Here is a 13,474-nt window from a genome sequence, read left to right on the forward strand (position 1 = left end):
AATACCACTTAAATGCCAAAGGAAACTTACTGTGGTAGAATCAAAAGAAAGGATGTCCACAACAGGGGGAGTAGAGGTCTGCAAATCGGTTACATCAAGCTTTGGATTAATCTGCATATATACATTAAAAAGGCTAATATTAGATTTTTATACCAGAAGAAATTGGATGCCATTTGTAACAATCTAGAGGGTATTTCCTAATATATTCTAAAATTAAATATATTTGTATATTAGCATGGATACAAAATTTTTAAATATTAGCCTATCAAATCTATCAGTATGTAAGAAAAGATCACTGTGGCCAAGTTGAATTTATCCCAGGAATAAAAAGTTGCTTTTACATTTGAAAATCAATGGGATTCACCTAGAAAGGGCTATTAAAAATAAATGACCCACCTTAAAAGATGCAGAAAAAAATCCTAGCCAGTTCAGTAAGACAAGAAAAGGAAATAAAAGCATTAAGATGTAAGAATTGGAACAGAAGAAATAAAAATTGTTATTCATATATAATTATCTATAAAGAAATCACAAAAGAATCTACCACTAAATCATTAAAACTAACAAGAGAGTTTACTAGATCCAAAATTGATACACAAAATCAATTACATGTCTGCACTTTAGTACACAGAAAATGTAAATTTTTAAAAATCATAATTTACAATATTATAAAAATTTAAAAATACATCAGAGAAAAACCAAGATGCATAAGACCTTTATGGAAAAATAAAATCATGTGAAGTTATTAGAGAAGTTTATTGCAAGTTATACCATGAAGAGCTCAGAAGCAAAGTCCTGTATAAATGAAAAACAAATACAAAATAAAAATGGTGCCACAAATCAGTAGAGGAAGGATGACTTGTACCTGAGACACAGGCTCACTAAATAGATCCCTAACATGTCATAAAAGATGGGCAGCAGATAAATTATAAACCTAAATGGTATGTTAAAACTATAAAGTTAATAGGAGTAAATGTGTAAAAATGTCTTTCTGACATGGGGTAGAGAAGAATATCTTAAACTAAAGCTGCAAAAGTAAAGCCATAAGGCCGAAAAAGGTAAAAATGGGTCCATCTTATTTACACCAATATTAAGGATTTCTGTTTCACAATGGATACCATAAAGTTAACAATCAGATAATGGAACAGGAGGAGATATTATGTTTGAAACTGGAAAAGGACAAATATCTAAAATATATAGGGAAAAACCTACAAATCAATGTGAAAAGAAGTCCTAAGAAAACATCACAGGAAACCTAACAGTTATCTAGACTATGAAGAGATTTTCAGAAACAGTAGTAGTAATTAGAAAAGGGAAGAGTAAAGCAAAATCCCACTTACTACCTATCAGGTTACAAAAGCTAGAAAGCTCAGTGGTGTGCTGACCCTGTTTATAGAGCATTTTTTGTAATGACAAAAACAAAAACCACAATCTTGGAGAAACTAACACTACATTGTAAATCAACTGTCAATAAAATAAATAAATTCAAGAAACAAACCACAATCAGAAATCCCCAAATGTTTATCTACAGTAGAACAGATACATAATCATGGGAATTTCTGTCTTAAATTCATTGGAATCCTATACAGCGGTGAAAATGAATGAAATACAACTATGCGTAACAACATATGAAAGCATGAATTCAGAATCCATACATACAAATCTCAGGATTTTAATGTTAAATAAAAAAGCAGGTTGTATAAAAATATACATAGTATGATTCCATTATATAAAGTTTAGAACTGTCCAAAAATAAATAATATCTAATTATTGATTCAAACATATATAGTAAAATTTAAAAGAAAAGCAAGAGAATAATAGAGTGGTGACTACTTTGGAGGAAGATTATTTCAGAATTTGGAAAAAAAAAAAACAAAACAGGAAAGAAACCACAAGGTCACTAATTATTTACACTAAACATTATGAATACAAAGAAATAAACAAAGGGCAACCAAGATAGCAGAACTTGGTATCAAACAAATGCTGCCAACAATGAGAGTACTGGCGAACCTCAGGAAGGGGCTGTTGACTGAGAAAGGCTTCCCATGGGGAAAAGAGAGCTTAAGATGACTTCTTTAGAAAAGTTACGAAAACAAAAGCAGAGAGAGACGGAGATGAGGTTATGGGCCTCCCTGAGCACAGAGGCAGAACGCTGACACAAACTTGCACAAGGTGGCCACGAGAGAGGGTGGCAACGGTCAAACTGTGACGGGTGAAGGCATTTGGGGAGGCACAGAAAAACTGGAGGCTAAAATGTGCGTTAGAAAGATTATGCTGGCGGGAAACGTAGAGTATCCAGAATAAAGTGGGGATGTAACAGTGAGGAGAACACTGCAGCAGTCAGGGGCTGAACCCGTGGTTAAGAGGAGTGGAATGATTTCAAAAGCAGTATCGTGTTTGCTCCGTACAGTTGTAGCTTTGGAAACATTATGAAGTATTTACATTTATCCAGCCACTTGTGTTACAGGCAGAGGGGTACACACCCAATAATCCCCATACTGCAATAAAGAAGGAATCAGAACCGTACAAGACAATCTGTTTGGCCGCCTCGGTTTTTTCTGGCCATTCCACAGAGCAGAACACACAGCCTCCTTCCCATCAGCTCTGGGTCCAGAGTTGAAGCAAAGATAAGAAACCTGAGGTGACTTGCTTTCCTTTCAGTGGTGAGCTTAGCTGTCCGGAAAGTGCTTGCAGACGGCCTTATTTTCTTTTATCTACTGCCACCTAGTGTAGATGTGAAATTGTTTACCAATGAAAAATTGAATCTGCTTTTGCCATCTGAAACAAGAACTGCTCCAAAAGATGAAATCATATGGAAACGATCAGTGTCTCTCATACAGAAATCCTTGAGTTTCTACGAGCTGGGAAATTCTTGCTATAACAATATTTTACTGTATCGTGCTACAAGTTGCTGCCACATTGATTAAGTGAAGCAGGAAAGTCTCACTAAGTAAAAGTTTATAGTCTTTTCCACAAAGAAAATATGCTGAGACAGTGACACTTACAGTTATGTTCTTTGCAAGCTAATCTCTGTGAATATTAACAGCACCTTCTAGCTCTTCATTTTTATTAAAGGAAATAACGCTTCAATAACAACAGTTGCCTTGAAATAGGAATCAGCTGCCTCATGAGAGGCTGAGTTTTCCATCATCGTGCAAGGAATTCATGCATGATGGAGGATTAATACAGGTGCCCTCACAGATTCCATCCCATGCCGAGGTTCTGGACAGTGAGGCGTTCATGAGCTAAAAAATTCTGAAGAGCAAGAAGCATGTCCATCTTGTCCATTGTTGCATAATCTAAAGCTACTATGATGTCCAATATTTGTTAACAGGATGAAATCAAATTTCGATTCTACTGAAGCACTGCATGAAAATAGTTAAAGGTACAGAATGGAACCAGAGTGACTGGTTTCAGTTCTCATGTTGCTGCTTGCTAGCTCTAAGATTTAACTTTCATGGACCTCAATTTCGCATGGAATAGAAATGGTGCTTACTTTATAGTTTTTAGGAAGACTTAATGGGAGAGGGCGATGGCACCCCACTCCAGTACTCTTGTCTGGGGAATCCCATGGATGGAGGAGCCTGGTGGGCTGCAGCCCATGGGGTCACAAAGAGTCAGACATGACTGAGCGACTTCCCTTTCATTTTTCACTTTCATGCACTGGAGAAGGAAATGGCAACCCACTCCAGTGTTCTTGCCTGGAGAATCCCAGGGACAGGGGAGCCTGGTGGGCTGCCATCTATGGGGTCACACAGAGTCAGACACGACTGAAGTAACAGCCCAGCAGCAGCAGCTGGGAGACAGTAGACGACAGAGGAGCCTGGCGTGCTTCAGTCCATAGGGCTGCAAAGAGTTGGATGCAACTTAGAGACTGAACACCACCACTACCAACCCTTCTTATAATATCCTGCAACTCTCCAAGAATAGCTATTTTGAAGCCTTTCTGTCTCCAAGATCTACCATCATCCTTTAGAATGGCTCTATGTCTTCCCATCAAAATGTGCAAAAATGTGGGGAAGAAAAGTGTCAGGCACACACTAAGTTCCTCCTTCAAGGAGGAAAGTTTGGTTTCGTCTGGGGGTTTGGACTATGTAGCCCAGCTCGTGACAGTCTGAAAAAGACGAAGTCGGCGTGAATTAGTGATGTGCCATTGCACAATGTGGACAGGGTTAAAATACCTTGTATTAAAAATGAGCTTCTTTCCCACCAAGAAAAGAAAGTTGTTCTTATGTTTTAATTAAGACAGTGTGCCCAGGCCAGGAGCATTAACAAAGGCTCTGCAGTTAGATGAGCAGAAAGGACAGAGGAGGGGTCTGACACAGTGAAGAAGATTTTATGCTTTCTGCCTTCTTTCATGTGACCTTCATCTCTCATTTATTCTAAAAGCAATCTGGCCATCACCCTCTCTATCTGTGTAGGAATTAGTAATTTTTATGTGTAGTCAGCTGGTACCCAAGGTCTAAGACTCCATAAGATTCCACACCTTCAAACAAGTGGTGCCTTTAAAAAGACTGGCAAATGGATGACTTTTGTAAATTGCAAATAATTTCACTCAGAAGATTGAGATTATGTGATTCAAATCAGCCTAATAGAAAACATAATAAAATACAGATCACAGGAATATGGTATTGCTTCAAACTCAGAAATGAAACCCTTCTGTTACTAAAAAAAAGAGGAAGCTGGGGAAATTAGATCATTTAGATGCTATTTATTTCACATTTTCTAATAATATATTTTCATTCTTTTAATTAGGAATTTTGACCTCAAAAAAAGGGGGTTACTTGTTTTCAGTTATTTCCAAAGTAACATATTACTTTGCCTAAAGCTTTGAAAAAAAAAGTTTAATCCATCAAAGTTAGTATTTCAAAGTAAAATTTGCTTATCTTAAATAATACACAGTACAACTTCTATTCTGACTCACACTATTCTAAGTGACATTTAAAAATTAACAGCCTTTTAGCTATGAGAGATTCATAGACATTAGTTTGAAGTCTTTAAAAAATAATTTGATATTTAACAATTATTTATTCATAATGTTAAAGATGTTCTCTGTCCAGAAAACTTTATACCCTTGCTTTACTTTAAGAGATTTTACGGGAAAAAAATGAACAGTTGGTTGTTCTTATGCAGAATCCTATATCACAAAGTCTCTGGCATTTTATGTCACAAAATCTGAATTTTGACAAATGTAAGCCATACTGTATACTTAGTTTAAGCAGGTAATAAATGCAAAGTGCTCAGGTAGTAACTGATATTTAGTAAATGTTCAATACTCACTGGGCATCTAGTAAGAATGGAGCCTTTTGTTAAATATAAAAAATAAAAACAAATTGGAGTTGTAAGAATATCTTCTTGTACAATCTATATACTCTCTCAGGAAATGGCTCTCGTCGCTGTCCTATATACAAGCCATACTTAAGAGTGTTAAATCATAATTACTTGTAACACTTAGGGAAACAGAACATTAGTTCCCCCAATCATCTTCCATAACTAAGAAAAGGGAAAGAAATGGATAATGACTCTATGAATTGGTCTCTGATCTGCTAGTATTAGAAACTGAATTATGTATCCAGACATTCACTTTCTCAGAAGTGCCATTTTCAAAAATTTTCTTGGTAAATAAATGATGGATGACAATCGCTACTGAAACTTTATTTCAGTCCATTTAGTAAATATGTATAAGTACGTACAGGCTTCCCAGGTGGCTTAGTGGTAAAGCATCCACCTGCCAAGCGAGAGACATGGGTTTGATCCCTGGGTTGGGAAGACTCCCTGGAGAAGGAAATGGCAACCCACTCCAGTATTCTTGCCTGGGAAATCCCATGGACAGAAGAGCCTGGCGGGCTACAGACCACAGGGTCACAAAAAAGTCAGACATGACTTTGAGACTAAACAAGAGCAACAAGTATTTACAGAAAATTTAAACTATACACAAAGGTTGACTTTCTCAAGGCAACAAACATAATCATTCAGTCCCAATGTTCAAGATTCTGCACCAAGTAACTGAGCTGTAACTCCAAGATGAAAAGCCAGTTTTTAATAGATTTTTAAGTGTCTATGTGAAAAATATGGGTATAGAATGGTTCTGCATGGCCTGGGTCATCCTGACCTAGCCATACAAAGCAACCCAGCTAGTTTTACTGCTTTCTGGCTGGATTGCCAGAGCAAAGCTACTGAGAGAACTTGTTGACATCTTAAAGAAAGTCTAAGCACTCTTAAGTGGGCTACGGGCTAAGAGTAAATCACAGAGAAAATGGCTTGAGTCCCCAGAGCCGAGGCAGTGTGATATCACGCAAGTATCACTAGATTAAGGGTAAGGAGAACTGGGCTCAGCCTGCAGCTCTGTCACCTACCACTCTGGAAAGGCAGGTGGCTGAATGGATAAAAGGACAGCAGCAATGCTGCTGATCAGGCCCAGCCAAGCTACAGAAATACCAGAATGAAAAACACCAAGAGTCCATAAGATCAGCGTGGGTGAAACAAGGAAACTCAAGTTAAAATATATTTCACATATACTTGATGTGAATACATTTGATCACAGGGGATCAACAAATGCATCTATAATTGTAGAAACTGAAACAAAATGTGATAAACCAGAAATTATAATATATTCTTTCAAAAAAATAAAAGTGGGAGAACCAAGATGGTGGAAAAGTAGGTGGATGTGGAATACATCTCTGTACATAGATGGATCAGGAGTACATCTAGAGATACCTCAGTTCTCACAGAACACTGGCTGAATACTAGGAGTCCTTGGCCACAGGAAAGGACCGTACAGATCTGTGTGTGACTGGGTAGGATGGAAGGAAGGGGGAGGAGAGCACACAGGACCAGACCTGCCTCTAGGGGTCGGGGAGCTGAAGCAGGGGAGAGACTCCTGCTGTTGGTTCTGGGTTTCTAGGGTTTTTTCCTTTCCTTTTTCTCTGATGTTGTGGTTGTTGTTTTTATTATTAGTATTTATATTCAGGCTTTGGGGATTTTTTTTTTTAACCATACTTTTTACTTCTTTTATATATTTCTACTTCTACTTTGGCTTTCTGCTACACTGTCTTTTTAAAATTTTATGTTGTTTTTTGTTTTCTTTTTGGGGTTGGTTTGGCTCTTTTTGGATCTTTTTTTTGATGTTGTTTTAATATATACAGATTTTTTTAATATATACTTCTATTTCAAATTTGCTTTTCTGAATTTCTTTTTCTTTTACCATTTTTGTCTTTTTTTCCTTTGCTTTATTCCTCAGTTGGCACTCTGCTTTGGTTCTGCTTTGTTTTGTATTTTAGTTTTGTTTTTAATTGGTGGATTTCATTTTTGCTTTCTTTTGTTTGTGGGGTTGCTCTCTTGTAATTTGCTTTCTGTTTTAGTTTCGTGTGTGTGTATGTGTGCTCTTTTGTTTTTGTTTCTGCTTGTCTAATTTTGCTTTTACCATTTGTCTGGAGTTCATTTTTTGTTTTTTTTTTTTAAATCCCCTTTATTGCCATGACAAACGGCTTATGGGGTCTTGGTTCACTAACCAGAAGTTGGGCCTTAGCCTCTGGGTGGGAGTGCTGAGTCCAGGACGCTGGACCACAAAAGTACTCCTGATTTCAAGCAGTATTATCAGTGAGAACTCCCACAAAAGCCTCCATCCAAATCCAAGACCCAGCACCACTCAACTGTTGGCAGCACCCAGTGCTGGGTGCCTCACCCAAGGAATAAGCAAGACAGGAACACAATCCCAAGCAGCAGCAGACAGGCTGCCCACAGATACCCCAAAACATACCACCTTACACAGCCCTGCCCACCAACAGGAAAAAACTCACTTCCACTGACCAGAATGCGGGCACAAGCCCCTCCTAACATGAAGCTTACACAAGCCACTGGACCAACCTCACCCACCAGGGGCAGAGACTGGAAGCAAGAACTATGACCCTATAGCCTGAGGACAGGAGACCTCAAACACAATGACACAAAATGAAAAGACAGAGAAATATTGCAGAGTTGAAGGAACAAGGTAAAAACCCACAAGACCTACAGACGATGGGGCTGCAAAAACAAAGAGGAAATAAGCAAACTACCTGAAAAAGAATTCAGAGTAATGATAGTAAACATGACCCAAAAATCTCAAAAATGGAAAGGAAAAAATGCAAGATTCTTTTAACACATTTGGCAAGGACCTAGAAGAAATAAAGAATAAACAGTAATGAACAACACAATTACTGAAATTAAAAATACTGTGTATGTTAAGTCACTTCAGTCATGTCAGACTCTTTGCAACCCTATGGATTATAGCCCAGCAGGCTCCTCTGTCAATGAGATTTTTCAGGCAAGACTACTGGAGTGGGTTGCCATGCCCTCCTCCAGGGGCTCTTCCCAAAGCCAAGGACTGAACTCACATCTCTTTTGTCCCTGCATTAGCAAGCAGGTTCTTTCCCACTAATGCCACCTGGGAAGCCCAAAGTACTCTAGAAGAAATTATTAATAGAATAACTGAGGCAGAAGAACAGATAAGTATGTGAGCTGGAAGATAAAATGGTAGAACTAACTACTGAAGAGCAGACTAAAGGAAAAAGAATGAAAAGAATTGAGAATAGTCTCAAGAGACCTCTGGGACAATATTAAACTCACCAACATTTGCATTATAGGGGGCCTAGTTGAAGAAAAGAAAAAGGGTCTGAGAAAATTTTTGAAGTGATTATAAGTGAAAATTTCCCTGAGAGGAAAAGAAATAATCAAGTCCAAGAAATGCAGAGTCCCATACAGGATAAACCCAAGAACGGTGACAAGACATATTTATCAAACTAACGAAAATTAACCACATATCCCCATAAGGTTAACAGCTGATCTTTCAGCAGAAACTCTGCAGGCCGGAAAGGAGTGGCAGGATATACTTAAAGTGATAAAAGAAGAGCCCTACACCCAAGATTACTCTTCCCAGCACGGATCTCATTCAGATTCAATGGAAAATCAAATCTTCACAGATAAGCAAACTTAAAAGAATTCAGCACCACCAAACCAGCTCTATAACAGCTCTATAACAAATGCTAAAGGAACTTCTCTAGACAGGAAACACAAGAGAAAGAAAAGATCTACAAAAACAAACTCCAAACAATGAATGGTAATAGGATCATGGACTTGGTGGCTCAGTGGTAAAGAATTCGTCTGCCAATACATGAGATGCAGGTTTGATCCCTGGGTTGGGTGATCTGCTGGAGGAGGCTATGGCAATCCACTCCAGTATTCCTACCTGGGAAATCCCATGGATGGGAGCCTGGTGGGCTGGGGGTCCCAAATGAATTGGACATGACTTAGTGACTAAACAATAACAACAGTAGGATCATACATGTCAATAATTACCTTAAGTGTAAATGGATTAAACAATCCAACCAAAAGACACAGATTGGCTGAATGGATACAAAAATAAGAACCCTACATATGCTGTCTACAAGAGACCCACTTCAGACCTAGGAACACATACAGACTGAAAGTGATGGGCTGGAAAAAGATATTCCATGCAAACGGAAATCAAAATAAAGCAGGTATAGCAATTCTCATATCAGATAAAATAGACTTTAAAATAAAGACCATTACAAGAGACAAGGAAGGACACTACATAATAATCAAGGGATCAATCCAAGAAGGAAATATAACAATTATAAACATATATACTCCCAACACAGGACCATCTCAGTACACAAGGCAAATGCTAACTATAATAGTGGAAATAGTAACACAATAATAGTGGGGGACTTAAACACCCCACTCACACCAATGGACATATCATCCAGAAAGAAAATTAATAAGGAAACAAGTCTTAAGTGACACATTGGAGCAGACAGACCTAACTAGGTCTGTCCAGAGGACATTCCATCCCAAAACTGTAGAATATACTTTTTTCTCAAGTGCACATGGAACATTCTCCAGAATAAATCACATCTTGGGTCACAAATTAAGCCTTGGTAGATTTAAGAAAATTGCACTTTTTCTGACCACAATGCTGTAAGATTAGATATCCATTACAGGAAAAAAAAAAACTGTAAAAGACACATGGAGGCTAAACAGTAAGTTTTTAAGTAGCCAATCAGTGAAGAAATCAAAGAGGAAATAAAAAAATACCTAGAAACAAATGACAATTAAAACACAACAACTCAAAACCTATGGGATGCAGTAAAAACAGTGCTAAGAGGGAAGTTCATAGCAATACAAACCTACCTCAAAAAACAAGAAAAATATCAAATCAACAACCTAACCTTACACCTAGAGCAACTAGGAAAAGAAGAACAAAAACTCCAAAGTTAGTAGAAGGACAGAAACACAAAGATCAGAGGAGAAATAAATGAAAGAGACAAATAAAACAAATGCAAAGATCAATAAAACTAAAAGTTCGTCCTTTGAAAAGATAAACATTAAATAAAAAATAAATTGATAAATCTTTAACCAGACTCATCGGGAAAAAAAGATGACTTAATAAAATTAGAAATGAAAATGGAGAAGTTACAACAGACAACCAAAAATACAAAGGATCATAACTGACAAGAGACTGCTGCTGCTGCTGCTGCTAAGTCGCTTCAGTCACGTCTGACTCTGTGCCTTCAGTCACGTCTGACTCTGTGCGACCCCATAGACCGCAGCCCACCAGGCTCCCCCGTCCCTGGGATTCTCCAGGCAAGAACACTGGAGCGGGTTGCCATTTCCTTCTTCAATGCATGAAAGTGGAAAGTGAAAGTGAAGTCGCTCAGTCATGTCCGACTCCTAGCGACCCCATGGACTGCAGCCCACCAGCCTCCTCTGTCCATGGGATTTTCCAGGCAAGAGTGCTGGAGTAGGGTGCCATTGTCTTCTCCGGACAAGAGACTACTATATGCCAATAAAATGGACAACCTGGAAGAAACGATCAAATTCTTAGAAAAGTAAAACCTTCCAAGACTCAACCAGGAAGAAATAGAAAATATAAACAGACCAATCACAAGTGCTGAAATAGAAACTGTGATAAAAAAAATCTTCCAACAAACAGAAGCCTAGGGCCAAATGTCTTCACAGGCAAATTCTGTCAAATATTAGAGAAGTGCTAAACCTATCCTTCTCAAACTTTTCCAAAAAACTGCAGAGGGAGGAAAACTCCCAAACTCATTCTAAGAAGCCATCATCACCCTGTTATCAATACCAAAGATACCACACAAAAAGAAAATTATGGGCCAATATCTCTGATGAACAACCATCCTCAACAAAATACTAGCAAACAGAATCCAATAACACGTTAAAAGGATCATACACCATGATCAAGTGAGGTTTATCCCAGGGATGCAAGGATTCTTTAACACACACAAATCAATCAATGTGATACACCATATTAACAAATTGAAATATAAAAACCATATGATCATCTCAATAGATGTAGGAAAAGTTCTCAACAAGATTCAATACCCATTTATGATAAAAATTCTCCAGAAAGTAGGCACAGAAGGAACCTACCTCAACAAAATAAAGGCCATATATGACAAACCCAGAGCAAACATTCTTAATGATGAAAAAGTGAAAGCATTTCTTCTAAGATCAAGAACAAGACAAGGATGCCCACTCTTGCCACTGTTATTGAGTATTGTTTTGGAAGTCCTAGCCATGGCAATCAGAGAAAAAAAAAAAAGAAATAAAAGGAACCCAGACTGGAAAAGAAGTAAAACTCCCACTGTTTGCAAATGACATGATACTATACACAGAACACTTTAAAGATGTCACCAGAAAATTACTAGAGCTAATCAATGAATTTAGTAAAGTCTCAGGATACAAAATTAATACACAGAAACCTCTTGCATTCCTATACATTAACAACAAAAAGTCAGAAAGAGAAATTAAGGAAACAATCCTGAAAAGACAACCCTCAGAAGAGGAGAAAATAATTGCAAACAAAGCAACTGACAAAAGATTAATCTCCAAAATAACAGTTATAGCAGCTCAATATCAGAAAAACAACCCAGTCAAAAAACGAGTGGAACACCTAAACAGACATTTCTCCAAAGAAGCCATTTCTCCAAAGATGGCCAACAAACACATGAAAAGATGCTCAACATTGCCCATTATTAGAGAAATGCAAATCAAAACTACAATGAGGTATCACCTCATGATGGTCATAATGGGCATCATCAAAAAAATCTATAAACAGTAAATGCTAGAGAGGATGTGGAGAAGAGGGAACCCTCCTGCAATGTTGATGGGTATGTAAATTGATACAGCCACTATGGAGAGCAGAATGAAGATTCCTTAAAACACTAAGGAGAAAACTACCATATGACCCAGCAATTCTACTACTGGGCATATACTCTGAGAAAACCATAATTCAAAAAGACACATGTACCCCAGTGTTCATGGCAGTACTATTTACAATAGCCGGGACATGGAAGCAAGCTAGATGTCCATCAACAGATGAATCAATAAAGAAGCTGTGGTACGTATAAAAAATGGAATATTATTCAGCCATAAAAGGAAGGAATTGAGTGAGGTGGATGAACCTAGAGCCTGTTGTACAGAGTAAAATCACTCAGAAAGAGGAGAAACAAATATCATATATTAACATACATAAATGGAATCTAAAAAATGGTACTGAGGAACTTATTTTCAGGGCAAAAATAGAGATGCTGACATAGAGAACAGACTGGTGGGTATGGGTGGGGAAGGAGAAGAGGAGGCGCATAGATAAGCGTAGCATTGACATATATATAGTACCATGTGCAAAACAGCCAGTGGGAAGTTCAGCTTGGTGCTCTGTCACAACCTAGAGGGGTGGGATGAGGGAAGTAGAAGGGAGGCTGATTCACATTGTTGTATACTGGCACCCCACTCCAGTACTCTTGCCTGGAAAATCCCATGGATGGAGGAGCCTGGGGGGCTGCAGTCCATGGGGTCGCTGAGGGTCAGACACGACTGAGCGACTTCACTTTCTCTTTTCACTTTCATGCATTGGAGAAGGAAATGGCAACCCACTCCAGTGTTCTTGCCTGGAGAATCCCAGGGATGGGGAGCCTGGTGGGCTGCCGTCTATGGGGTTGCACAGAGTCGGACATGACTGAAGTGACTTAGCATAGCGGAAACCAACACAACATTGTAAAGCAATTATCCTCCAATTAAAAATGTATAAAATTTATTTTAAAAAATGAATAATGATTTCAATGGAATACAATCTATTGCATAGAATTAAATTCCATGAGCCATCCTCATGTAAATACATAGATGACTACAGTTCATCAAGCATTTGTAGTTGTTTTTAGAGGGAGGTAGCCATTTAATTACACTGGTGAAAATGGAACTTCTTACAACCCATTCTGAAGATCTAAAACATATACCACCATGTATTCACACAGAGTACGAACTTAATAAATATGGGTAGAGTCTAGGAATATATAATAAAAAAAGCGAATGATATTATACTCACTTAATGTTCTGACCTGCCTCCTGAGAAATCTGTATGCAGGTCAGGAAGCAACAGTTAGAACTGGACATGGAACAA

At 38.0% G+C, this 13,474-nt stretch overlaps 1 protein-coding gene across 5 annotated transcripts in view; it reads right to left on the minus strand.

The window, feature by feature from the left end:
• The window catches only part of POC1B (POC1 centriolar protein B), a 105,036-nt gene that overhangs the window by 36,633 nt on the left and 54,929 nt on the right, over positions 1-13,474 (minus strand). For 4 of the 5 annotated variants that reach the window (XM_059886478.1, XM_005206054.5, NM_001099031.1 and 1 more), the window contains 1 exon segment: positions 31-111. The exons of the other annotated variant lie outside the window; for it this stretch is intronic. In XM_059886478.1, the coding sequence (XP_059742461.1) occupies positions 31-111 (81 nt within the window). 5 annotated transcript variants of the gene reach the window in all.

Source organism: Bos taurus, chromosome 5 (assembly GCF_002263795.3).
Source record: "Bos taurus isolate L1 Dominette 01449 registration number 42190680 breed Hereford chromosome 5, ARS-UCD2.0, whole genome shotgun sequence".
Lineage (NCBI taxonomy): Eukaryota > Metazoa > Chordata > Mammalia > Artiodactyla > Bovidae > Bos > Bos taurus.